The sequence below is a fragment of the Durio zibethinus genome, chromosome 15 (assembly GCF_047325235.1).
Source record: "Durio zibethinus cultivar Kanyao isolate XHJ-2024 chromosome 15, ASM4732523v1, whole genome shotgun sequence".
NCBI classification, from domain to species: domain Eukaryota; kingdom Viridiplantae; phylum Streptophyta; class Magnoliopsida; order Malvales; family Malvaceae; genus Durio; species Durio zibethinus.
In genome coordinates, this window is record NC_143176.1 from 3,527,142 (window position 1) to 3,550,626 (window position 23,485).

The following is a 23,485-nucleotide window of genomic DNA, read 5'->3' on the forward strand; positions in this document are numbered from 1 at the left end:
TATATATATATATATATATAAAAGAGAAGTGATCAAATATACTGACAATAAAATATTTCGACACCACAAGTGGTATTAAGATGTTGACACATATTCCTTAATGTATATAAAAAAATAAAAAAAAAACTTATTTAAAAAAATGGAATATGTATTACCATCTTAACCTTATTTATAAAATTAAAAAAATTCAATTGTCAATGTATCAAATAATTTCTCTATATATAATATCCAAAATCTTCTATGAATATATGTGATATAAATTTTTTTGATTCTTGAGGTTGTCCATGATTAATCCCTAAAATTAAAAATTAATCACTCTATCGAGAAACTAAACGATTGTTGAAATATGTGATATAAATTGTTGTTCATAATTAAAATTTCTTTTGGTAAATACCTAACATTCTAAATTGTGTGAAATGGAGCAGTGCTTAATTTCTTCCCCACTGATTTAGAATTCAGGCGTTAGAGTTCTTGTATAATTAAATTAATTTAATTACCAATTAATATCTAATGCAAGCTAGCTAGGTCTATATATGTGATTGTGATATATGGACGTAGGTTAGAAATTAAAACCCAATTTGTTAATGCTCTCCAAAGACTTATATTTGAAATATGGACCAATTTTTGTTGTCAAATTTGTATCAAAATTTCCCTTTTATTTTGCTTTTTTCTCTACAATTCAACCTGAAACTTGACTTCTATTCTGATAATAATTGAATTGTCATGAATTTGCCTGCCCAATCCAATCTTTTCTTGAACTTACAATTAATATATAGTTTAACCCTTTGTGTTAGGGTTTGTTTTTAGGTATCCACCATCCAGTAATGACCTTTATTTATTTATTTTTTCTCTTCTTTCAAAGTGAAGTTAAACATTTAGATAAGACCAAAAGAAAGTTGAAAACCAAAACCTAAAAATGACCTTTCTTTTGAAATTGATGAATTATTGCTCGTTTTCCTAGTTCTTTGAAACATGTTTGTTAACCATCAATCCTTGTTGAGTTGGAATATTTGAGTAATGTTAACACATAGAATTTGTTGAAGCTGAGAGAAGAGTAAATGCAAGGTGCACAATCAACTTCCCAGACATTGGATTATCACAGAATGGCATGCCCTAAGGAAGAGTACACACACTCATCTTTAGGTCAGATAATTAATAAGTAGTAGAGGCCAAGCCTTGCTGGTATCTAGCTGTATCTAGCTCATATGTTGGTTTCTAAAAGGGGGACCAAAGAAATTGAGGTATCAAGTCACACTCTTCATCAGGTATATTAGGACTTGAGATTGAGAGATACAATCAGCTAAATAAATAAATATATATATATATATATATATTGATGTACATGTCCTATTTCCTAGCTAAGTTAGAGTTTGGGTAGATATTTCATAATATATATTATGACAATGGTTCTTATATATCTATGATTCAAATGATTCGATATTTCTTTTAAGGTTTATTTGGAGTCTAATCATAAAATACAGTTTTGATGCAACAAAAGTCTTGAGATTGAGAGATATAATCAGCTATATATATATATATATATTGATGTACATGTCTTATCTCCTAGCTAAGTTAAGAGTTTGGGTAGATATTTCATACTGTATATTATGATAATGGTTATATATATATTTTAAGAACACTATGATTCAAAAGTTTTGGTATTTCTTTTAAGGTTTATTTGGAGTCTAATCATAAAATGCGGTTTCGATGTGGTAAAAATCTCTCATATCATGCTGTCATATGAATTGATAATTTAAAGTTAATATTAAAAGTCATCTCTTAAGACAATATGTATCCCAAATATTGGCCACTCATTAGTTAGATAGGTTGACTATTGTTCATAAATGTTAAGCAAAATAGTGCATATGTTTTCAACATTATCTGTTGAAAACTTTAGACTAATAGTAGTACATATGTTTGTTGGAAACTTTAGAACTAATGAAATGCATACATAACCAAAGTTGTTGTACATAAATAAGCTTTCATATCATACAAAATTTATTGTACATATGTTTGTTCAATGACTTCATTTTAGATCCTTGTTTTGATGGCAAGTAGCTTTTTTCCACGCTAAAAGCTATGGGTGAGAAAAAAAATTAAGAAAATTAAAAATTAATTTAAAATTGTAGTATTTAGTTTGATTTTGATTTTTTTTATTCGGTTTGCACATTAAATATATATATATATTAAGTTCAGATTGAATTTTAAATTAAAAAATAAAAAATCAAATCAAATTATATATTTTTATTAATTTTTATATATATCTCAATTTTTGTAAAAGAAAAATAATTATTTTATACCTAAATCTATTTAAATTTATAGATACTATATTAAAATAATATATAAAAATAAAAAAAAATTAAATTTAAAAAATTGATAAACTGAATCAAACCGAACTGATAAAATTTGATTCATTTCAAATTATATGAAAATTCAATTTAAATTCGAATTAAATTTTAAAAATTTATAATTTTATATATTTATTTAAAAAAATCAAACTGATCCGACTTATTATCATCTACACAATTTTGAGTTCGGCCACATAGCAAGCATCTTGGATTTGGCCCATTTATCATGTACGGCCCCAAGTTTACAACCAGTAGTCATTATTAAGAAACAACCAACCCAAAAGCAATTAAATACAGTGTTACTCGATCTATCATCTTAAACTACCCTCCAAACCTTTCTTACTTCATCTAAACCACTCAACGGAACATGAACGGTGTGTTATCGCTCCCCATACCAATATCCTCACACATTCACCCGCATTCAATTACACTCTCAATTTCTTACTCGATAAGCAAAATGCAAACAGCTTATCACGTCTCGCGTACACGTGTACGGATACGATTATCCTAGAAGCGCGCTAATTCAACACTCCCACACTTTAAAAAAAGAGTCTCGCGTGCTGTGAAGACTGGAGAGTGGGGACCACAAAAGGACTATAAACATATCTTCTTCATTCTTTTTCGCAGTTCATTTTGTCTTTGCTTTTCCTTGAAATCATCGCCAAAATTGTAAGAAATTTTACTGACAAATTTATTTTGCTTTTCTCTAATCTTTGTTATTATATCTGCTTTTGATTACTTCTTTTTGTGATTTTTATTTTTTTTTGGTAATTTTGCTTTTGGTTTTTGGTAGATATATTGTGTTATGTTTAGTGTTTGGGATCTTAGAAACTGAAATTTCCTGGAAAAATTAATTAATTGAAGATTCTATTGTTTGACTTTGATTACTACTGGTTTTGAGTTGACCGTGTGAATCTTGAAGTTCAGGTTATGTATTTAAGTGTGTAGTAATTTTTGTAGTGTTTTCTGTTTGGTTGATGAGAAACTAGGATTTTTATTGTTTGGAACCTGAGAAAAGTGAAGGTTATCTAGTTGACTTTAGTTGAGATCTCTTTTGTCTTCAATGTTCAGTTTAATAAAGATGACGATGTCGTTTTGAAGTTTTGATTAGATAGATATTTATTTCCACCCTTTTCTCAGCAACCAAACATGAATTTGTGGGATCTTTTCAGTGTTTGGCAACTGGTAAAGAATTGTTACTACTAATTTTCAATTAATTTAAGCGTAGAATAACTATTTGACCTCAAATAAGATTCCTTAATCGAATTATTTTGACCTTAATAATAATAACGACTATTTAAGTTTTAGACTGTTTATGTATACGTGTGCTGTGTTTTCTCAACGACTGAACATGTGACGAAACACTCAAATCATAAAAAGCACGGAATGGACGTGACTTTTTCACAGAAATTGAGTGTATCTATTTACACTTTGGGAATAGAACTTTACATGGCAGCTTTATTTCAATAGATGTTTTAGGCATAGGTGAACTAGAGATGGTTTTGATACCTGTGTAGGCAAAAAGTGGTTGGTGTGCTTGCTTTTATGTGAAAGTAGCTTGCCATTTGAAGTTCTAATCATGTCTGACTAAAACCTTTGTTGTTTTGGCTTTCAATTGCAGACTTGCAGTTATCAGAATGGACATAATGGTCAAAACTACTACTGTCACTCTTTTTCTTTGTCTTCTTCTGTTTCCTATTGTCTTTTCCACACCCAATGACAGATTGGTCAGAATTGGACTCAAAAAGAGAAAGTTTGACCGAAACAATCGGTTGGCTGCCCACCATGATTCCAAGGAGGGAGAGGCATTGAGAGCTTCTCTTAGAGAGTATCATCTTCATGGGAACTTACGGGAATCAGAGGACATTGATATAGTGTCACTAAAGAACTACATGGATGCTCAGTACTTTGGTGAGATTGGTATTGGCACTCCTCCACAGAACTTCACTGTGATTTTTGACACTGGTAGTTCTAATTTGTGGGTGCCTTCATCTAAGTGTTATTTCTCGGTGAGTTTTATTCCTTAAATTGATATTGAAGTGTTTAAGAATTGGACATATGTGATTTGGAATATTTCTTACATGTTACTGGTGTCTGGCTGCAGATAGCTTGCTATCTCCATTCAAGATATAAATCGAGCCATTCAAGTACTTACAAGGCTAATGGTTTGTTTCTGCTTCTTGGTTCATTGTAGCTTTCCTGAAATCTACTTATAAAATGGTTATTATCTTTTGATCAATCTGTAAATTCCACCGAGAACAAATGCAATAGTTGGATTTAGGTGTTATTTACTCTTCCTTTTGCAATTTTTTAGCTGCTATTTTTGTTAAATATTAAAGTCACGTGTGTTCATTGTTATGCATAATTAGTTCTATTGTGCTTTTGACTGGAGAAACTTGGAAAGGATGACGGGAAGGATATTACATTTAATCCTTGTTTATTTCAGTTAAATTGAGGATAATGAAGTAGATGCCTATATACTTTCATTTAATGAGTCTTCTTGCAGGTAAACCAGCAGATATCCAATATGGCACTGGAGCTATTTCTGGATTCTTTAGTGAGGACCATGTAACAGTTGGTGATCTTGTAGTTAAAAGTCAGGTAATTCAGTAGATTGTTTATTATATATTTTTGAGCTGTAATTCGTTGGCATAGCTGTTGTTGGTGGTCTGTGTTTATGTAAAAGTTATTTTTTCTTCTTTATGTGTTTAGGAATTTATTGAGGCAACAAGGGAGCCTAGCCTAACATTTTTGGTTGCCAAGTTTGATGGTATACTTGGACTTGGATTTCAAGAGATTTCAGTTGGAAATGCTGTGCCTCTGTGGTATGCAATAGCACCTTCTGTCTTTATGTCTTGTGGTTTATTGGTGTCAGTTTGTTGGCATAAGATGTTTATAGTGTAAGAATTAAACTATGCAACTGCCATTGCATAGGGTATTGATTCTGTAAGTGCTCCAGGTACAATATGGTCAATCAAGGTCTTGTTAAGGAACCGGTTTTTTCATTTTGGTTTAACCGCAATCCTGAGGATGATATAGGTGGAGAAGTGGTTTTTGGTGGGATGGATCCAAAACATTACAAGGGGGATCACACTTATGTTCCTGTAACACGGAAAGGATACTGGCAGGTTAGGATTATAAACTTTCCTTGTGATTTATATACCGTTTGACAATTTATTCATTTTAGTAATGCTACCGTTTCTTTGGGTGTACAGTTTGATATGGGTGATGTCCTGATTGGTGACCAAACAACTGGTGAGAAATTGTCCTCAAAGTTGTCTTATAAAGATATTTGTACACCTGTTTCGGATGTTATGATTAACAGGATAAAGATAATTGATAAGGGACATGTACATATTTTATAGTCTTTTATTGGTTTCCTTACTTTCTTATCCCCGTTTCAGGACTTTGTGCCGGTGGCTGCAGTGCTATCGCTGATTCCGGGACTTCCTTGTTGACTGGTCCCACGGTTTGTATAAATTGTGTCTGTTTATGTGTGCAGGCATGCTTGTGTAGCTGTGCTTGTGTAGAATGATTGTTGTAAACTATGTTTTGTCCTTTCTATGATAGTTTCTCATGGAAACATTGAATTTATAATTACGCACATGATAGAATCTCTCCTTTAACTAACACTTCTAAGCATGTAGTTGCACTCCTTTCCGTTCTCCAAACAATTCTATGGATGTACTTGTACTATTCTTAATGACCAATGACAATATTTGTTGTCTTCCTTATAAGGATGTTCTATTTTTCATTAGATGCTTAAACTTCACTCTAGAATCCCCAAGATTGTTTTCTGTCTTATGACATGCCAATTCCAGCTTATATCTCTCATGATATGGACATAGTAAGAGCAAATTTTCAGGGCCAGAGGTATCTTACCTTGATATTTGGTAGGATAATCTGATTATGGATGTTTATGTTTATGACCATTTGACTGAGAATCTGATTATGGATGTCTATGTTTATAACCATTTGACTGAGTGCTAATGGTATTCATTGCATTGAAACTGTGCATGCATAGACTATTTGCTGCCAAAAATAGTTTGTTAGTCCTAGCCTTTTGTAGGTGATTTTGTTTCTTATACTATGTTATGTTTTCAGGCTATTATTGCTCAAGTCAATCATGCTATTGGAGCAACAGGGGTTGTAAGTCAAGAATGTAAGGCTGTAGTTTCAGAATATGGAGAAACGATAATTGATATGCTATTAGCAAAGGTATACGATTGGTTTTAACATGCGTATATTGTGATGCAGCTACATGATATCTTAAGATGGTTAGAATAAGATACTGAGAGTTTCTTGCTGGACTCCGTAATTAAAATATTTATTATTTTTCATTGACAGGACCAACCACTGAAAATTTGCTCACAAATAGGTTTGTGCACATTTGATGGAACTCGAGGTGTAAGGTTGGACACATATATCTCTGTTTTCTTTTCTCTCTGTTTCTTATCTTGATTGAAATTGTCACTTTGACTCAAATCTGTTTATTAGCTTAGAAGTATTTGTATATATGTGTTTGAATGAATGTGTTCTGTTGCTTTATTAATTTTGCAAATTGTATCATGTTCAGTATGGGGATTGAAAGCGTTGTGAATGAGAATGCTGGAAAAGCGTCTGGCAATTTTCGTGATGCAATGTGTTCCACCTGTGAGATGGCTGTTATTTGGATGCAAAACCAGATTAAGCAGAACCAGACACAGGAGCGTATACTTGAATATGTCAATCAGGTGAATAAGCATCCCCTTTTTCAACCGTTTAGTATATTTCGGTAAGTTTGACTAGGGGCTTACCTTTTCCCAAATTGATAATTGCAGCTCTGTGATCGGTTGCCTAGTCCGATGGGAGAATCAGCTGTGGATTGTAACAGTCTATCTTCTTTGCCTAATGTCTCCTTCACAATTGGTGGAAAGATATTTGAGCTTACCCCTGAGCAGGTATGATGTATTATGCTGGCCTTTTCCCTTGATATGAATCATGATCATTTTGTTTTTCATATCATTTTAGCTCCAGTAACATGTACTATAATGGATATCAATAATTATCTATCTATTGGTTTGGATAGGTCTAAGTAATGAGTTTTAAATCTGTTGATTTGGCTGCAATGGCATGTTAGTGTTCACCGATTCTCTCTTTGTTCCTGACCTCTCCATTTTTTTTGGTGGCTGGAAATCAGTATGTCCTGAAAGTGGGCGAGGGAGATGTAGCCCAATGCATTAGTGGATTCACTGCTCTGGATGTACCACCTCCTCGCGGACCTCTCTGGTATTTCCTTGTACTTGACCACATATATATATATCCAAGGATAACAATATTGTCTACGATTAACTCATAATTTGTATTAGATGTTTACTTCTAGGCTGTCAAATATTTGAAATCATTCTGATATTCGTTGATATACAGGATCCTGGGCGACGTGTTCATGGGCCAGTTCCATACAGTTTTTGACTATGGGAACATGCGAGTTGGATTTGCCGAGGCTGCATAAGTGAAACTTTTCTACGTTTAAACACCTTAGTTTAATGCAGTTGTTAATATTACTCTTAAAAAGTGTGGGATTAAGTATCAAATGATAATTGCATGTAAATACCTATGCAACATGATCTCTGATTTTCACCAGATTGTTGCTTGTGGTGGCTACTTGAACGAGGAATGTTGAACTTTGTGTTTCTTCTTGTTAAATATCAAGTTTGTTCGATCGTTCATGTACTTTAAAATCAAGATGAAAACTCAATGTTGAATGATTTGAGGCATGCAAGTTGATCACGTAGTAGTTCTTTCATGTATAGAAGAAATGATTAATCATTGAAGTTATTGCAGCGAGGGATTTTGTCTGATATATTTGCCAGCTAAGTGTATTAAAACGGGTGGCTGGCATGATAATAGCATGAATCCATGTGCGATTTTGATGTTCACTTAATGAATGCATATGATTTCTGGGCAGTTATGTTGGGTTCTGTAGTGGGAAAATGTGAGATGTAGAGCTTGCATTTCTAGTAAGTGGGGGTATGGATTCTGTCTGGTGTAAATTGAGTCGGAGCGTATCATTAGTTAAATTTGAATGTTAATTTAAGTAAAGTTTATTCAATATAAATTTTTTTATGAAATTTTTATTTAATTGTTGTTATAGTAATTTGTTTTAATCATAGTTACAATAATTTTTATTATTATTTTTTTAATTTTATTGGAGTTATTTGATCATTTATTCAAATGGATCTTAATTTGATTTGAGATAAAGATTTAGGTTTAAATCATTTCGGGTGTGTGTTCGGTTTAGATAGGGTTATTTTTCTGTCCGGTTATTTCCATATTTTTTGTTTTTGTATGTCAAATTGTTTGGATATGTTTCTTAAGTCCAGAGAAATTGAGTTAAAACTGAGATTGTGGGGAAGGCATAGATTTTTTATTTCAATAATGTAGCATAAAGGAATAAGATTTGCTCAAATAATTGAGTAGAAGAGAATTATGATCAATCAAAAACAAAGATTACTTCGATTGGAACAATCATTGGATAAAGTTTGGATGTCAAGCTGTCATCTTGATTTGTAAGCCTAGTCCCGAGAGTCAAAAAACAACTGTAATGGAAGCGGAATTAATATAGCCAGCGAGTCCAAAACAGAAGAATAACTGGAAAAGTGGGTCACTATTAAACACAAATTATTTGTATAAAAATTGTGGATAACGTATTGATTATTGATAGTAGTTTTGATTGTCAATGGATGGCGCCATTGTTAGTAGCCTTTTTTTGGGGTTTTTGCTTCAAATTGGGTTAATACAACTATATTTAATAACTACTATTTGATTCGGTGATTGGTAAAAGATAAATTGTAGGCGAAGTTAGGTATAAGGAGAAGGGGATCAGATAATAAATTCAATGAGAAAAGAGAAATTCAATAAGAAAAGAGGGTCAAGTACTAAGTTTCATAAGAAAGAATCTTATACACGTAAGGGTATTAAAATTTTTTGGGGGCCATAGCCTCTGCCTGCCTTCAGTTATGCCCCTTGGTAAGTATATTTTAACATTTGATTCAATATCAAAATTACTCTTAGTTGAGGTTAACTTTTCGCAAGTTCATTTTATTATGAATAATTTAATATCGATTTTTAAAATCACATATTCGTGAGTTTTTTTTTTTTTTTTGCTCTAATCCCGCAGGATCTTACCACATTTTCAAACTCGTGGAGAGAAACTCAACTTTCATCGAATCAATCAGCCCATAAGTCTCAAGGTGGCCAGAGCATCCATCCATTCCCGTATGTACCAAGCTCTTGAGTACCTACACTCCTTGAATTCACATAGGAGCGTGTAGCTCTAGTTCTCTTGATGGTATCTTCATCTAGTATGATAAGAATCCAACGCTATGTCCGAACGGATCATTCGCAAGCTCTCGTGTTTGGAACCTAAAGGCACAATACAAATACTAGTCAACTGCCAGCTTGAAGCCACTTTAGGCTCATCTTGTTCCCACAAAATTCATGTATTAGAGCATCGCCTTTTAACCTTACTTTAAGTCGCTCACACGTACGATAAACACTCAACATTATGCCTGTGTAACATATCAAATTATTCGGGTGTACTGCCCTAACAGCATCATACCTCTACTGAATGACCATAAAGATCTAGCAGCGTATAAAAAATAAATCTAACATAAAAACATAATTGATAATTGTTAATATGTTAAAAGATCTTTTCAAATAAAAAAATTGAGGTTAAGAGATAAAAAAGTGACAAAAAAAAAAAGAGAGATTGGAATGGAGGTGGGATTGTTGGCCTCAGCCAAATTCAGATCAAAGTAGATGGATCTTAAATTCATGTTTCACCTAGTGGATGTAGCTGTAAAGGGTAAGCTTTAAAGGTCTAGCAACATTGAGTAAAAGAAAATGAGCGCTGACAAGCTGAAAGAGCCTAAAACAAGATGCCAATAAATGATCCTCCCCACTATTTCAATCAAAAGGAGGCAAATATTAGAACTTTTAAGGGAATTTGGGTTAAATCAGAAAGGGATTTGAAGAAAAAGTTGGCTTTCACAGTTTGGAATTGCTTGAACTTCACTCAAATGTTTCATCCAAATCCTAAATATTCCAACACCTCATTTACAGTCATCAAGCTCTGACTCAAGCCAGCTTTCCTGACTATGAACAAACAGTTTGTGAACTTTTCAACTTTAATTTTTTGATGTTGGTTGCAACGTCTTTTGCTGCCTTATTTACTTTTGCTTTGATTCCTTCAATCAATAGGCCAACTCTACATTTTCATGCCCATTGGAACAACAATATATAATTTTTTTACTTATGTTCATAAATGATTGAACTTTATTCATTGAAACAATAAAAGTTTTTGTTGATTTCGTATTTAAAGAGATTATAAATATTAAAATTTGAATTCAAAATATATTATACATCTTTTCTTAAAAATGATCGTAGAAACAAATTATGGATTCATAAAAAATTATCTTTTACATCATTTGAACAATTTTCTTCAATTCAAAACAATTAAAAGTTACTTAACAAACAAAAATAAAGCAGACATTTATGATTCATACATGCATTCACATTCAGGCCTGTCCAACTAAGCCAAAAGCATAGTAAAATCCCTTTATCCTTTGGCATCAAACTTAGGCAAATCCCATATACTTACAGCTTTCAAACTAAGCTAAACAAAAATCCTAAACAAATTCAAACTCAGTTCACGCTGTCAACTTTTGATTAATCCCGGCTTGTGTTCCTGTGTCGTCACATGAATGGCTTTATTACAAGCTTAAAGCAAACGTGGCATTCACATCATGCCACGTGCTCCATTCTTGCTTTATGAACAAAAAGAAAAAAAAAAAAAACCCTAAGTCTAACTATGTAAGAAAGAGATTTTTGTCATTAAGAATCTTTCAAAGTTGTTGGATATGCTTTGGATTAAGTCACCAAAAGCAAAGGTACCCCTCAAAGTTTCTATATATACACATTTTCTTACATGTACCATAACATTAATATTAGCCCCTACAAACTTTTTTTTCTTGGTGCCTCCTCTAATGGAGTGGATTAGAGGACCTGTCATAGGCCATGGCGCCACAGCCACCGTATCGATAGCCACCGCCATCCCTTCCGGCGAGCTTTTCGCCGTTAAGTCCACCGAGTTATGCCACTCAATGTTCTTACAAAGAGAGAATTATTTCTTGTCCAAATTAAGCTGTCCTCATATTGTTAAGTACATAGGCTATGATGTTACAAATGAAACAAATAACAAGCGTATGTACAGTCTTTGCATGGAGTATGTCCCCGGCGGCACGCTTTTCGAGGAAATTCAGAGGGTTGGAGGAAGATTGGATGAAGAGAGAGTTAGAATGTATAGTCAACAGATTTTACAAGGTTTGAATTATCTTCATGTTAATGGAATGGTACATTGTGACATCAAGAGCCAAAATATTTTGATAGGTGAAGAAGGTGCAAAGATTGCTGATCTTGGTTATGCTAAATTGATGGGAAAAGATGGTCTTAATGAAGGTTATGGCACGTCGGCATTTTCCGGTACACCGGTTTTCATGGCACCGGAGGTGGCACGTGGGGAGGAGCAGGGTTTTGAAGCTGATATATGGGCTCTTGGATGTACAATTATAGAGATGAGTACTGGGAATTCTCCATGGCCAGAGCTGAATGATCCAGTGTCAGCTCTTTATAAGATTGGATTTTCAGGTGATGTACCTGAGATTCCAAAGTGGTTATCGGAGAAAGGTAAGGATTTTCTGGGAAAGTGTTTAAGGAGGGATGCAAAAGAGCGATGGGCAGCTAAAGAATTGCTTCAACATCCATTTTTGGAAGAATTAAACACCCATTTGAAGGAAGTAAAGGAGTCTGCCATGAATTCTCCAAGTTGTGTGTTGGATCAAGGTTTATGGGATTCATTCGATGCGGTGGAAAGTCCTAAGATATTGATTCCTGAAGGGATTCCCTTGAAATCTCCGACTGACAGGATCAAGAAATTGCTCCACGGTTCTCTGTCACCAACTTCCAATGCTTCCTATTGGACTTGGAGTGAAGATTGGATCACAGTTAGAAGCAGTGGCATTGAAGAAAACAAGGACTGTTCTGATGAAAGCAATGTCACACTAGCAGATGATTTTTCATTTCCGACTATATCTTTCTTTGATTCTTTTGAAGAAGAACTTGAAATTGAAAGCTCAATCTTAGACGAGGATTTCTTCTCAGAAAATTCTATAGAAAATATTACTGATTTTAGCAGTATTTCAGCATTTGACAGTGTAACAGATGATATTTCTGCATTAGACAATCTCAATTTTGAGACAGTTAATGAAAATTCTTGTTCTATTCCAATCCCATCTTTCATAATTGAATCATATTCCTAATTTACGTGTTAATTTCTCCAAAATTTTCTTACTTCCAAGGGTGAGGCAGAGATGACCGGCCTCTACTGAATCATCAGCCTCTATTCTTTGTGTGAAAAGAGGAGACTTGAAGGCTTTGGTTAGATAGATATAAGAAGGCTTTAGGTACCTACCGAATCATCAGTTGAATGAAGTTTGTCTTGTTTTAATAGTTCAAAACATTGGACCGAGTTTTCCCTGATATTGATTAGTTACATCAGTTTCTTCTAGAAAAGCTGATGATAGTGAAGCATTGGGTGCTTGAGGAAGACTGGAAGAAGGGGTTGACTCCAATTTTTTTAATCTATATCGGGCAATGACTTTTAACAAAGCCAAGTAATGTCTGGACTTTTAACAAAGTCAACTACTCAGTCTTGTGTTGTGAAACTTCCCATGTGGAAAAAACAAAGGAAGTGGCTTTTAGGTGCAACAAGTCGGAGAAACCGACAACGTTTCTGTTTGCCAACTCTTGTTTGAGTCAACTGAAGGAGAAATGAAAACTCAGCATTAGCCTTTTACAGTGTCATCTTTTATAGCTTTGGTAGGTGAACTGCTTATAACTAAGACCAAGTATTTACCCTTTCATTTTAAGAAAACATTTGACAATTATACGAGTAATGGAACAATGAAAAAGCCTGGTTATTCATAATCCAGGCTATGAAATTCAAAATTCTCATCTTTGAAAACCTCAGCTGCAGGTTAATCACTCTTCCATATTTTTTCATGACTTGATTCACTGTATATCCCAGGCTTGAGTCCATTGCATGCCAGTTTTCCGGTCTCAGGTTAAAATTCATCCAAATTCTGAGAAAGATTTGGTGTTATTCTCTCATGAATCTGAAAAGAAAAAGAAATTTTGATTCATGATATGTTAGGCAGACCGAAGTTAGCAGGAACATTGGAAAAACATTTAAAACTGTTTACAGCCATATGATTTGAGCAGTTTGGTGTTATCCATCCAAGAGTGAAAAAAGCTAACAGGAAACATGAATCTAAGAAGAAACCAACCTGTCCATGTCTGATTTTCACGTTTAAAGTGTCACCAATGTTGATTTATGGATGATACATTCAACCCGCATTGGTAATGTGGGTACCTTCACACCAGAATTTAAAGAACTTGGAGAAAAATAGAAAGAAAAACATATTTGCACAACAGAAACTAGAAATATGTATTTCGATGCTTGATATAGTTCAACAATAGCCAGCCGCAATTTTGGAACTCGATAAAGGGTGAATCAACAAATGAAACCCTACAAAACTTCAGGCATTTATTCTTGTTCATTTAAACAAGAGGTATGCATCTAATGCTAATGAAATATAACAGCAGTTGCTATTAGGGCCTTCATACATCAAGTAGCAGCCTGCGAGGGTCTTCCACAACATCCTTGATACGACGCAAGAAGAAGACCGCTTCTCTTCCATCAATCAGCCTATGGTCATAAGTAAGGGCAATATACATCATAGGTCTTGGGACTACGTTACCTCCAACAACCATTGGTCGGGACACTATTGAATGCATACCCAAGATAGCCGACTGCCAAAAAATTGTTTAATTATGTAAGATTCTCTTATCAGTCACAAGCAAAAGCTAAAAATGAGTAACTCAGAAGAGTGACCAAACACCTCTATGAATACGGATAAGTCACAAGTGTATGGAACCATCGTTCATACACATACAAGCATGTGTAGGTGCATACATATTCAGTTTGTAACCACTAACCTGAGGAGGGTTGATAATGGGGGTACTCAACAGACTTCCATAAACACCACCGTTGGATATTGTAAACGAGCCTCCAGCCATTTCATCAATTGATATGGTCCCATCAGTTGCCTTCTTTGCAAGGCTGTTAATTGTCTTCTCTATCTCAGCAAAATTCATCTTATCCGCATCACGGACAACTGGAACGACAAGCCCCTGCAGGAAAGAAGGAACAAAAAGCTTAACATAGAACATGAGTCACATTCTTCCTTTTCTTTATTCTAACTTTCAATGGTTGCACAGGGATGAGGTCCATGCACATATTTATCAATACTTGCCTACACAATTGGCAGAGCAACAAAATAAAATGAGAAAAGACTTATATAATCTTCAAGATACCGCATTTTCTCATTTGTCATAAAATAAAAAAAGCAACTTCAGTAATAAAGAAAACAAGCAAAAAAAAAAAAAAAGCCTTCAACAAAAAATATATAATGTTCTATAATTGTTAAAGGACAAAGTTTTGAACCTATTAATTACTCATTTCAACTTCACAAACTACCCTAACTTCACAGGAAATTTTTAATTTCAATACATTTTTACATGCATAAAACCCAGAGATTGAAATTTTTCTTTGAAAACTAGCCAAGAAAGAATGCTGAGAGAAACACTAACAATCCAAATTTCAGCAAGTCATTAAATGGCTAAATTGTAATTTGGCAAATCAAAGAATGTTAAAGGAAGACAATCGCAAAAAAGATTACCTTCGGAGTACCAACAGCAATGCTGATATCTATATAATCTCTATAAATAATATCATCCCCGTCAATTACAGCATTTACAATAGGCTGATGCTGAAGTGCACTAACAGCAGCCTGAAACAATAAAATAGAAGCAATGGTAAGGGAAAAAAGAGAAAGCAAAACTAGTGACGGCAGACCATGAATGCATATGCGAGCATTTCAATAACAAATCATTGCATACTTTAACAAATCCGGACATAAATCCCAACTTGACACCATGTTTCTCAACAAAAGCATCCTTATAATCAGAGCGGAGCTTCATCAAATTAGTCCTGCAATGAGAAGCAAATCAATAAGAAAAGAAAACAAATCAACAGAATCAGCTTTATCATGAATACACCATAGCCTTTAAAAAGTAAACTGATCTGATCAACTTCACAAAAAAATTTTATCAGGAAAGGGAAGCAAATAACAGGCAGTCAGCAGGATGCCTAACACCTGATACAAAGAACTAAAATATGAGGGAAAATTGAACTCACATGTCGACTTCATTGAATGTTGTCAACATTGCAAAAGTATTCTGGGAATCTTTCAATCGTGTAGCAACCCGTTTCCTAAGCCTTGTCATAGGAACCTGTAATCATGAATACATATGCTCAGGATTATTTTCTAAGAATGCTAACATCATTCTTCACTAAAGGTACCATTGGATGTAAACAAAAATGAAAAGACTTACTCTTCTTTCCCTTTCCTTGGGTGGAAGTATAGGTTCAGTAGCAGTTCGTTTTGGAGGTGGTGGAGATAGGGCTCTAGGCTTCTCGACAGAAGGAGAAGTTTCAACTTTAGCTTTTGGCTTATCCTCCTTTACAGTTTCAGTTGGGGGAGATGGCTTGGAAGCAGCTTTTTCTGATTTCTTTTCAGCAGAAGCAGCAGGTGCTACACCCTCAGCAGACTTTGAAATGACAGCAATCCTGTTACCTGGTTCCACGGTATCTCCTTCCTTGGCTACATACTGCCAAGAATTATAACACTAAAGTTCAGGATCCAATCCACTTCCCTTGTTCCCAGAAATGAGAAGGTAGAAGTCTAGGAATGACCAACAAGCTAGACATGTGCGTGCGTGAGTGCATGTGAGACCCAAAGATCCAGAATTGTTGATATATTACCTCTTGTAGCACACCATCTTGGGGACTAGTAACATCAATTGTTACCTGATGAAAATAAACACTGAAGGTATTAGGGGTATAAACAAATATCACTTCTCAATAAAGAAAAGGTCAAGAATGGTACCTTATCAGTTTCTATTTGAGCAATGGGTTCGTCAGCTGCTACTCTATCACCAGGTTCTGCTCCCAAAAATTCAGATACATCCACAATAAAGCACTTACAACCATGAAAATGAATATGTCCAGAGAATTGATAGAAATCACATCAGTGGAAAACATACTTTTCAAGAATGTAGCCAAAGTGCCATCAGATATTGATTCTCCCATGAAAGGGACAACAGCATCAACCAGATCCCCTTCATCATATGATGGGGCTTTAGGCTTCTCCACAGTTTCAGCTGGAGATGGCTCGGAAGCAGCTTTTTCTGATTTCTTTTCAGCAGGGGCAGCAGGTGCTACACCCTCAGCAGACTTTGAAATGACAGCAATCCTGTCACCTGGTTCCACTGTATCTCCTTCCTTGGCCACATACTGGCAAGAATTATAACACTAAAGTTCAGGATCCAATCCACTTCTCTTGTTCCCAGAAATGGAAAGGTAGGAGTCTAGGAATGACCAACAAGCTAGACATGTGCATGCATGCATGTGTGACCCAAAGATTCAGATTTGTTGACATATTACCTCTTGTAGCACACCATCTTGGGGACTGCTAACATCAATTGTTACCTGATGAAAATAAATGCTGAGGGTATTAGGAGTATAACAAATATCAATTCTCAATGAAGAAAAGGTCAGGAATAGTACCTTATCAGTTTCTATTTGAGCAATTGGTTCGTCAGCTGCTACTCTATCACCAGGTTCTGCTCTCAAAAATTCAGATATATCCACAATCAAGCACTTACAACCATGAAAACGAATATGTCTAGAGAATGGATGAAAATCACATTAGTGGAAAACATACTTTTCAAGAATGTTGCCAAAGTGCCATCAGATATTGATTCTCCCATGAAAGGGACAACAGCATCAACCAGATCTCCTTCATCACAATTAAATTGGGAAAGTCAAAAAATTTTAAATTTAACATAATAATGACATAAAAAGGAATGCATGGTTGTTTTCAAGCAGACACCTGTTCCTTATCAATATTTACTTTTTGCAAGTTAAAAAAGCACTAAAAATGCCAAAAAAGTGGAGGTGCAAGTCTAGTACCACCTCATCAATATGTACTTTTTGCAAGTTAAAAATGCCAAAAAGCTGGAGGTGCAAATCTAGTACCACGGAAATTCTACTCCAAATCATTATACAACTAACTTACAGGTAAAATTTTCATACTATTGCCCTTACACTTTTCCAGAGAAAGATTTTAAAAGAAATTCTGAACTAAAACCATTTTTCTTATTTTGACATATTGCATGACCTAGTAACTCTTGGACAGTCAACTGCTAACTGCAAAACGGGATTGGCAACAGTTAGATGTTAATGGTCTATACCAGATAAAGTGGTGATCAAATGAACAATTATGATGCACAGGAATTTAATTCTTGCAAATCCAACAAGGCACACCCATGTATTAATAACCATTTAAAAGAAAACAACAAGACAAGAAATGCATGCCTTTGGCAAACTAAATTTCATTAAGGAAATTAGTCAATGTCATACCATCTCCAGAAGAGAAAGCTCTGCATGACTTTTGCATGATAGTCTCTGACTGAATGCTAGAAATGACATTCCTGCACATAAGAAAAGCTGTCGGGAAAGAAGTGCTAAGAAGCAGCAAACTGATTTAAAGAATTAAAAAAAGTCATGAGCATTGAATTTCCCTAACAGAAATGAGATGCAATACTTTGCACTGAAATGGACCTTCTATTAAAGATAGATATGGTAATCACACATGCAAACATCAGATTAATCCAGTAGTCAACCGATACCCTCACTGTGTCAAGTAATGACAAATAGGTGACAGTATAATTCCTAACATTGACGTACATTAGAAAGTTCAGAACCAACTAACCTTGTCTTTGTTAAACCAACAGAACAGCCTGTAATAATCATGAAATAATTTTCATTCAATAACATAAACAATCAACAAAATTATGCCAACATGAGAAGAAAACCACCCAAAAGATTTACCCGGCAGAACAAGAGGAGAGAAGTTCCGGACATGGGTAATTCCTCTTGGCTGAAGTAATAGTATCTGTTCAAACACTTAAAATTTAAATCTCACGACAATATTTACCAATGGATGATAAAAATCCAAAATGATTAATAAAACAAAAGCTTCCATTTGGTTATTGCTTTTACTACTTAACAATACTTTTTAATAAATTATTGACAAAATGCATATTTTTTACTTTAAATCGCAGGACTAAATTTGAATTGGCATTTCAATTTCACCACTTGTTCTTTCAAAAACAAAACAAAACAAAAAATGATCTTGCAACATTTTACAATAGCAAAGCCTAAATAAATGAAGCATCTTCGACATCATTAATAAATTTAAAAGCATCAAAAATCAATCAAAATTCAAAGAAACTGAACTACAAGCATGATTAACAAATCAAATTAATTTTCAACTGAATTACTTTACCTCTTTTCCAGCATCCGATGAAACTCCGGACGCTGAAACACCCGGCCGAATCGCATGCAATGACTTCCTTAACGCCTGAAAAATTAAAAAAAAATGGAAAATTTTTTTTTTAATAAATCCAAGTGTTTTAGCTAAACAAAATAAAATTTTTAAAAAAAATTAAAAAGTTCTAACCGAAGCTGATGAGCCTCTGCTCGCAACGTTTCTCCTTAATGCGCCCAACATCACCGTTATTCAATCCCTTCTGTTTTCAATATCAGAACCAAAAAAAAAATCAATATTTTCTTAAATTTTTTTTCCAAAAATCAAAATAGTCATCAGATTTCTGTTTATAATCACATTTAGCTCAATAAAAAAAAATTAAATGAGAAATGAAGCAATTAGCTAGAACAGAGAGAGAGGCTTGACCTGATTGTAGGCTTAGCAGACGAATCTGAGAGTCGGCGAATACAGTATAATTTACAAAAAAAAAAGGTTTTGAAGATTGATTTCGCTGTTCTTTCCTATTTTGTTCTTTGAGAGAGAGAGTGCTAGAGAGACCGCGAAGATGCGCGTTTTGCAGGGGCTGCTGTTTCCAATATGGCAAGCACAGTTGAGCTTGCCTACGTGGCATCGTTTTATTGGTAGGTGGAAGAAAAGTTGGGATTCTTTTCTTCCCTTGACCGAGAATGGAAAGAAAAGTAACGGCGGAGATTTTGGGCTTTGTTTGGGTCAGAAATTAAAGTTTCGGCTTATTTTAATTTTCAAAATTCTAGAAAAATATTTTCTCCATAACCTTGGGCTTAAGAAAACAGCCCAGAAATAGAGGAGATGAGACCATAGAAATGCTTTAGACTCCGCAATTGGGCCTCAAGATGCAAAAGCAAGAGATAAAACAGTTTACGGCGGGTTTACAATTAATTGGGTTAAATTGGCCGAAATTTGGATATAAAATTTTTAGACCTACAGAATTTCAGTTCGGATTAAATTAGATTCGATTTGATTTTTATGAATAATGTATAAAATTATAAAATTATAAAATTTTAAAATTTGAATCAAACTTTCATAGAATTTGATCCATTTCTCAAATTCTATTGGTTCGGTTTGATTTATTAATTTTTAAATTTATTTTGATTTGTTTTTTTATATATTATTTTAATATGATTTTTAATTATTTAAATAGATTTAGGTATACAATAATTATTTTTATTTTATAAAAATTTAAAAAATATATAAAAATTAATAAAATTATATAATTTAGTTCGATTCTATTTTTTTTTTTTTAGTTTTTAACTTCTCAATTTGAAATTCAATTCTTACTCAATATATACATTTAATATCCGAAATTATTTCAAATCAAATAAAAAAATCGATTAAAATCAAATCAAAAACTATGATTTCAAATCAATTTTTTTATTTTTTCCAATTTTTTTTCATCTCTAATATTAGGTTGTCTTAGGTTCCCACTTCTTATGTCATGTACGTGAGTTTTTAATAAATTATTATAAATTTATATTTAATACATTATTAGTATATAAATATAAATTTTATATATTATCAATAAATCAGATGATATCATTTTATTAATAAGTAAATATTAATTCTTAAAATAAATATACAAAAAATTAATAGTTTTAAAAAACTTAATTATTTATTAATAAAATAATATCATCTGATTTATTTCATTAATAAGATAATATTAATCAATTATTAATAATATATAAAATTTATATACCGATAATGCATAAAACATAAACCCAATAATTATATAAAAATTTTAGTATGATTAAAAATCAATTAACTTTTAATTGTTGATGTGTTCAATTGGCTACAAAAACAAACTGAATGATGAATTTCGCCAGTCATATAATGGATCTTCTTCCTTTTAATCTCATATCGATTACGTGCGTGAGTTTTTAGTTGATTTTCTCCTTCTTTTTTTTTTTCGTAAGCATCCTATGAAAAAGAAAAAAAAAGAAAAAAAAAACTAAAGAGAAGGATGTCGGTGGGTGTAGCTTGGTGTGAAGAATTAATAATATTGTACCATGCTGCCATGCATGTAGCTGCTGGCAAAAGTAGATAATCACGTATACGGTATTTTGTATATTTATATAATATAAAATATTAAAATTTATATATTTATATCGTATTTTATATAAAAATTATATATTATAATTCGTATCGATATAAAAATATAAAAATATATTTTATATTTGATTAAATATATAAATAATAATTATTAAAATTTTAAATTATATTATTTTTATATTTTATTTTTATTATATTATTATATTATATTATATTTTAAATTATTAAATTTAACGTACAGTTAGCTAGAGTAAGTGGTCGAGTAGAATCAAGGACGAAGGCGAAATTAATAAATAGAAAATGAAAGAAAGATTGCATTGGCTAAGGATTCATTTGACAGCACTCGTACGTTGTTGGCAAATGAACCTTAAAATTGCCAATTCAAATCTAAACCCGCGAGGGATGAAAGATGGAAAAATTATTTGTAATTAATTTTCCTATGAGCTAAAAGGAAAAGAATGTCATTTGATCTAATAGCCTACCTTTCATAGATGATTTTATACGTAAAAGTAATCATCTGTCATTTTGCCTTTTTCATTCTTATCGACTCAAACGATAAAATTTTATTCTTTTTAATAAAAAAATTTTAGGATCGAGTTTAATCGATATTTATTTATTAAAATTATCTTAAATATATAATTTTTAATAAATGTGATAAAAATTTAATTTAAATTAAATTAAATTTAATTTTTTTAGATATTATATAATATTATAAAAATTTAAAATCAAACTTTTATTTGATTTAAATCAAATTTTATCAATCCAAATTGGTTTGATTTATCGATTTTTAATTTTTAATATTTATATATTATTTTAATATAAAATTTTAATATATTTAAATAAATTTTGATATAAATTTATTATTTATTTTATAAAATTTTAAAATATATATAAAAATAAAAAATATATAATTTAGTTCAATTCAATTTTTTTATTTTTTACCTCTCGATTCAAAATCTAATCCATACTTAATATATACATTTAATATATAAACTTAATCCGAATAGAATAAAAAAAAATAAATCCAAACCAAATCAAATGCTATGATTTTAAATCGATTTTTAAATTTTTTAATTTTTTTTCACTCTTAACCTCTAATCTCCTTACTTAAACCATCGAATGCAATACATTTTATTTTGATTTGAAAATTTACGCAACTTATTTATCCTGAATTTATTTGTCTTTTTGAATTAAAGCAGCAAAAACCAGCTGCTTTAATTAAGCTCGGAATACAACTCTTTTCATGCATGGTTTACTTTGATTTGATGATGTTGCAGGTTCATCAAGCAACTATGCACCATATCAAAACCAAGGTACGTAAATCATTATATCAAAGAGCTTGCATATAGACGACGTTTATTTTCTTCATTAATGTACATTTGGAACGAACAAAAACATAAAACATGACTTCCTGATGATCATGAAGCGCATTGGAAAAAAAATAAATGCTACAATATAAATGTTTAGAAATGTGACATTCTATGTCTTCAAGGGAAACCTCCAAGCCCACCACCTGCACCAGCTCCACCGCCGAACCCACCACCAGCGCCAGCTCCACCACCGAGTCCACCTCCAGCTCCTCCGCCACCACCGAACCCTCCTCCACCTCCAGCTCCACCTCCAAAGCCAGCACCTCCTCCAAAACCAGAACCACCCCCTAGTCCACCACCACCTCCGAATCCTCCACCGCCTCCTCCACCAAGTCCACCACCTCCACCAAGCCCAGCACCAGCACCAGCACCTCCACCAAATCCAGCTCCACCACCTGCACCACCTCCTAACCCACCTCCACCACCAAACCCTCCACCACCACCTCCTCCTCCTCCTAAGCCACCACCAAATCTCGGTCGACGATGAAAGAGGTTTTTCTCATCTTCAATCCCACCGGTAAGCTTCCTAGCACTAGTGGCCCAAACAATAGCACCAAGAAAGAAAACAAGAAGAAGCTTAGAAGAAGACATATTTGCCAAGTCTATAACACTTGTAAAAATGACTTTGATGAGAAGTGGAAGCTCGAAGGAGTGGTTATATAGGAAAAAAAATGAAGCCATGAAGGCTTCGAGAGAGAGTACGGTTGAGGTCTTAATTAAATTTTGCTCATCTTCCTATCTAAAAGCCGTGTCGGAAGAGTTAATGCACCCAACTGTCACTTGCCCCATCCCTGATTGCAATGACTGGATCTTAACCTTGCTTTCTAACAATGAAAGCCATTGTTTGTATGATTCAGAATCCAAAAACCATGGATTTTTCACTCATGTTTTGCAATTTGCATGGATTATTTGTGTTCTGTCTTTAGGGTTTTAAAAAGTCTTCATCCATATCCACGCCTTTCTTAAGTTGACTTTTTAAACGTACCATCAATGCCACAGCTGGTTTGCTTTTGTATTTCTTAGATCCATTTCTTTCAATTAATTCTAAACAACAAGATCTTCTGCTCTGTCAATGATTCAACTACTCAGTTGACATGCAATTTTGCATTTTTTTTTTGTTTTTTTTTTA

At 33.2% G+C, this 23,485-nt stretch overlaps 3 protein-coding genes, 1 long non-coding RNA gene and 1 pseudogene across 5 annotated transcripts; 2 read left to right on the forward strand and 3 right to left on the reverse strand.

The window, feature by feature from the left end:
• Positions 1-2,973: 2,973 nt before the first annotated feature.
• Positions 2,974-8,060, forward strand: LOC111301588 (aspartic proteinase-like). Its single transcript, XM_022897373.2, has 14 exons — positions 2,974-3,017; positions 3,970-4,357; positions 4,453-4,513; positions 4,855-4,949; positions 5,061-5,173; positions 5,308-5,476; positions 5,564-5,603; positions 5,753-5,817; positions 6,453-6,566; positions 6,696-6,760; positions 6,925-7,081; positions 7,169-7,288; positions 7,528-7,616; positions 7,755-8,060. The coding sequence occupies exons 2-14, from the start codon at positions 3,986-3,988 to the stop codon at positions 7,837-7,839; spliced, it is 1,545 nt and encodes a 514-aa protein (XP_022753108.2). The 5' UTR covers positions 2,974-3,017; positions 3,970-3,985; the 3' UTR covers positions 7,840-8,060.
• A 3,105-nt stretch (positions 8,061-11,165) lies between these two features.
• LOC111301591 (mitogen-activated protein kinase kinase kinase 18 pseudogene) lies at positions 11,166-12,789 on the forward strand (annotated as a pseudogene).
• A 553-nt stretch (positions 12,790-13,342) lies between these two features.
• Positions 13,343-13,873, reverse strand: LOC149514531 (uncharacterized). Its single transcript, XR_016328043.1, has 2 exons — positions 13,733-13,873; positions 13,343-13,561 (listed from the first exon to the last, which is right to left on the reverse strand). It is a non-coding gene; the product is annotated as an uncharacterized LOC149514531 (long non-coding RNA).
• On the reverse strand, positions 13,869-19,509 carry LOC111301590 (dihydrolipoyllysine-residue succinyltransferase component of 2-oxoglutarate dehydrogenase complex 1, mitochondrial-like). Of its 2 annotated transcripts, XM_022897378.2 has the most exons (18): positions 19,328-19,509; positions 19,094-19,163; positions 18,920-18,994; positions 18,463-18,526; positions 18,344-18,371; positions 17,992-18,062; positions 17,294-17,368; positions 17,137-17,192; positions 17,014-17,058; positions 16,614-16,863; positions 16,457-16,512; positions 16,333-16,377; positions 15,903-16,178; positions 15,706-15,800; positions 15,408-15,498; positions 15,188-15,298; positions 14,445-14,639; positions 13,869-14,258 (listed from the first exon to the last, which is right to left on the reverse strand). In XM_022897378.2, exons 2-18 carry the CDS (start codon positions 19,142-19,144, stop codon positions 14,067-14,069), a joined length of 1,776 nt encoding a protein of 591 aa, XP_022753113.2. In that variant the 5' UTR covers positions 19,145-19,163; positions 19,328-19,509; the 3' UTR covers positions 13,869-14,066. The 2 variants fall into 2 exon arrangements, with proteins under 2 accessions (XP_022753113.2, XP_022753114.2); XM_022897379.2 differs by lacking the exons at positions 18,344-18,371; positions 18,463-18,526 and having other exon boundaries at positions 19,328-19,436.
• Positions 19,510-22,329: 2,820 nt separating this feature from the next.
• LOC111302256 (uncharacterized) lies at positions 22,330-23,173 on the reverse strand. The gene has a single exon (XM_022898186.2). The coding sequence runs from the start codon at positions 23,035-23,037 to the stop codon at positions 22,474-22,476; it is 564 nt and encodes a 187-aa protein (XP_022753921.1). The 5' UTR covers positions 23,038-23,173; the 3' UTR covers positions 22,330-22,473.
• Positions 23,174-23,485: the final 312 nt, after the last annotated feature.

What these genes read in the sequence shown, in the direction of transcription:
- LOC111301590 (XM_022897378.2), bottom strand. Translation starts at nt 19,144, where the DNA reads ATGTTGGGCGCATTAAGGAGAAACGTTGCGAGCAGAGGCTCATCAGCT. An exon ending in AAGATGGTGTGCTACAAGAG is followed by an intron (nt 16,864 to 17,013) that starts GTAATATGTCAA and finishes AATTCTTGCCAG; the next exon opens with TATGTGGCCAAGGAAGGAGA. An exon ending in TTGCTGTTGGTACTCCGAAG is followed by an intron (nt 14,640 to 15,187) that starts GTAATCTTTTTT and finishes TCTTTCCTGCAG; the next exon opens with GGGCTTGTCGTTCCAGTTGT.
- LOC111302256 (XM_022898186.2), bottom strand. Translation starts at nt 23,037, where the DNA reads ATGGCTTCATTTTTTTTCCTATATAACCACTCCTTCGAGCTTCCACTT.
- LOC111301588 (XM_022897373.2), top strand. Translation starts at nt 3,986, where the DNA reads ATGGACATAATGGTCAAAACTACTACTGTCACTCTTTTTCTTTGTCTT. An exon ending in CATCTAAGTGTTATTTCTCG is followed by an intron (nt 4,358 to 4,452) that starts GTGAGTTTTATT and finishes GTCTGGCTGCAG; the next exon opens with ATAGCTTGCTATCTCCATTC. An exon ending in AAGTACTTACAAGGCTAATG is followed by an intron (nt 4,514 to 4,854) that starts GTTTGTTTCTGC and finishes GTCTTCTTGCAG; the next exon opens with GTAAACCAGCAGATATCCAA.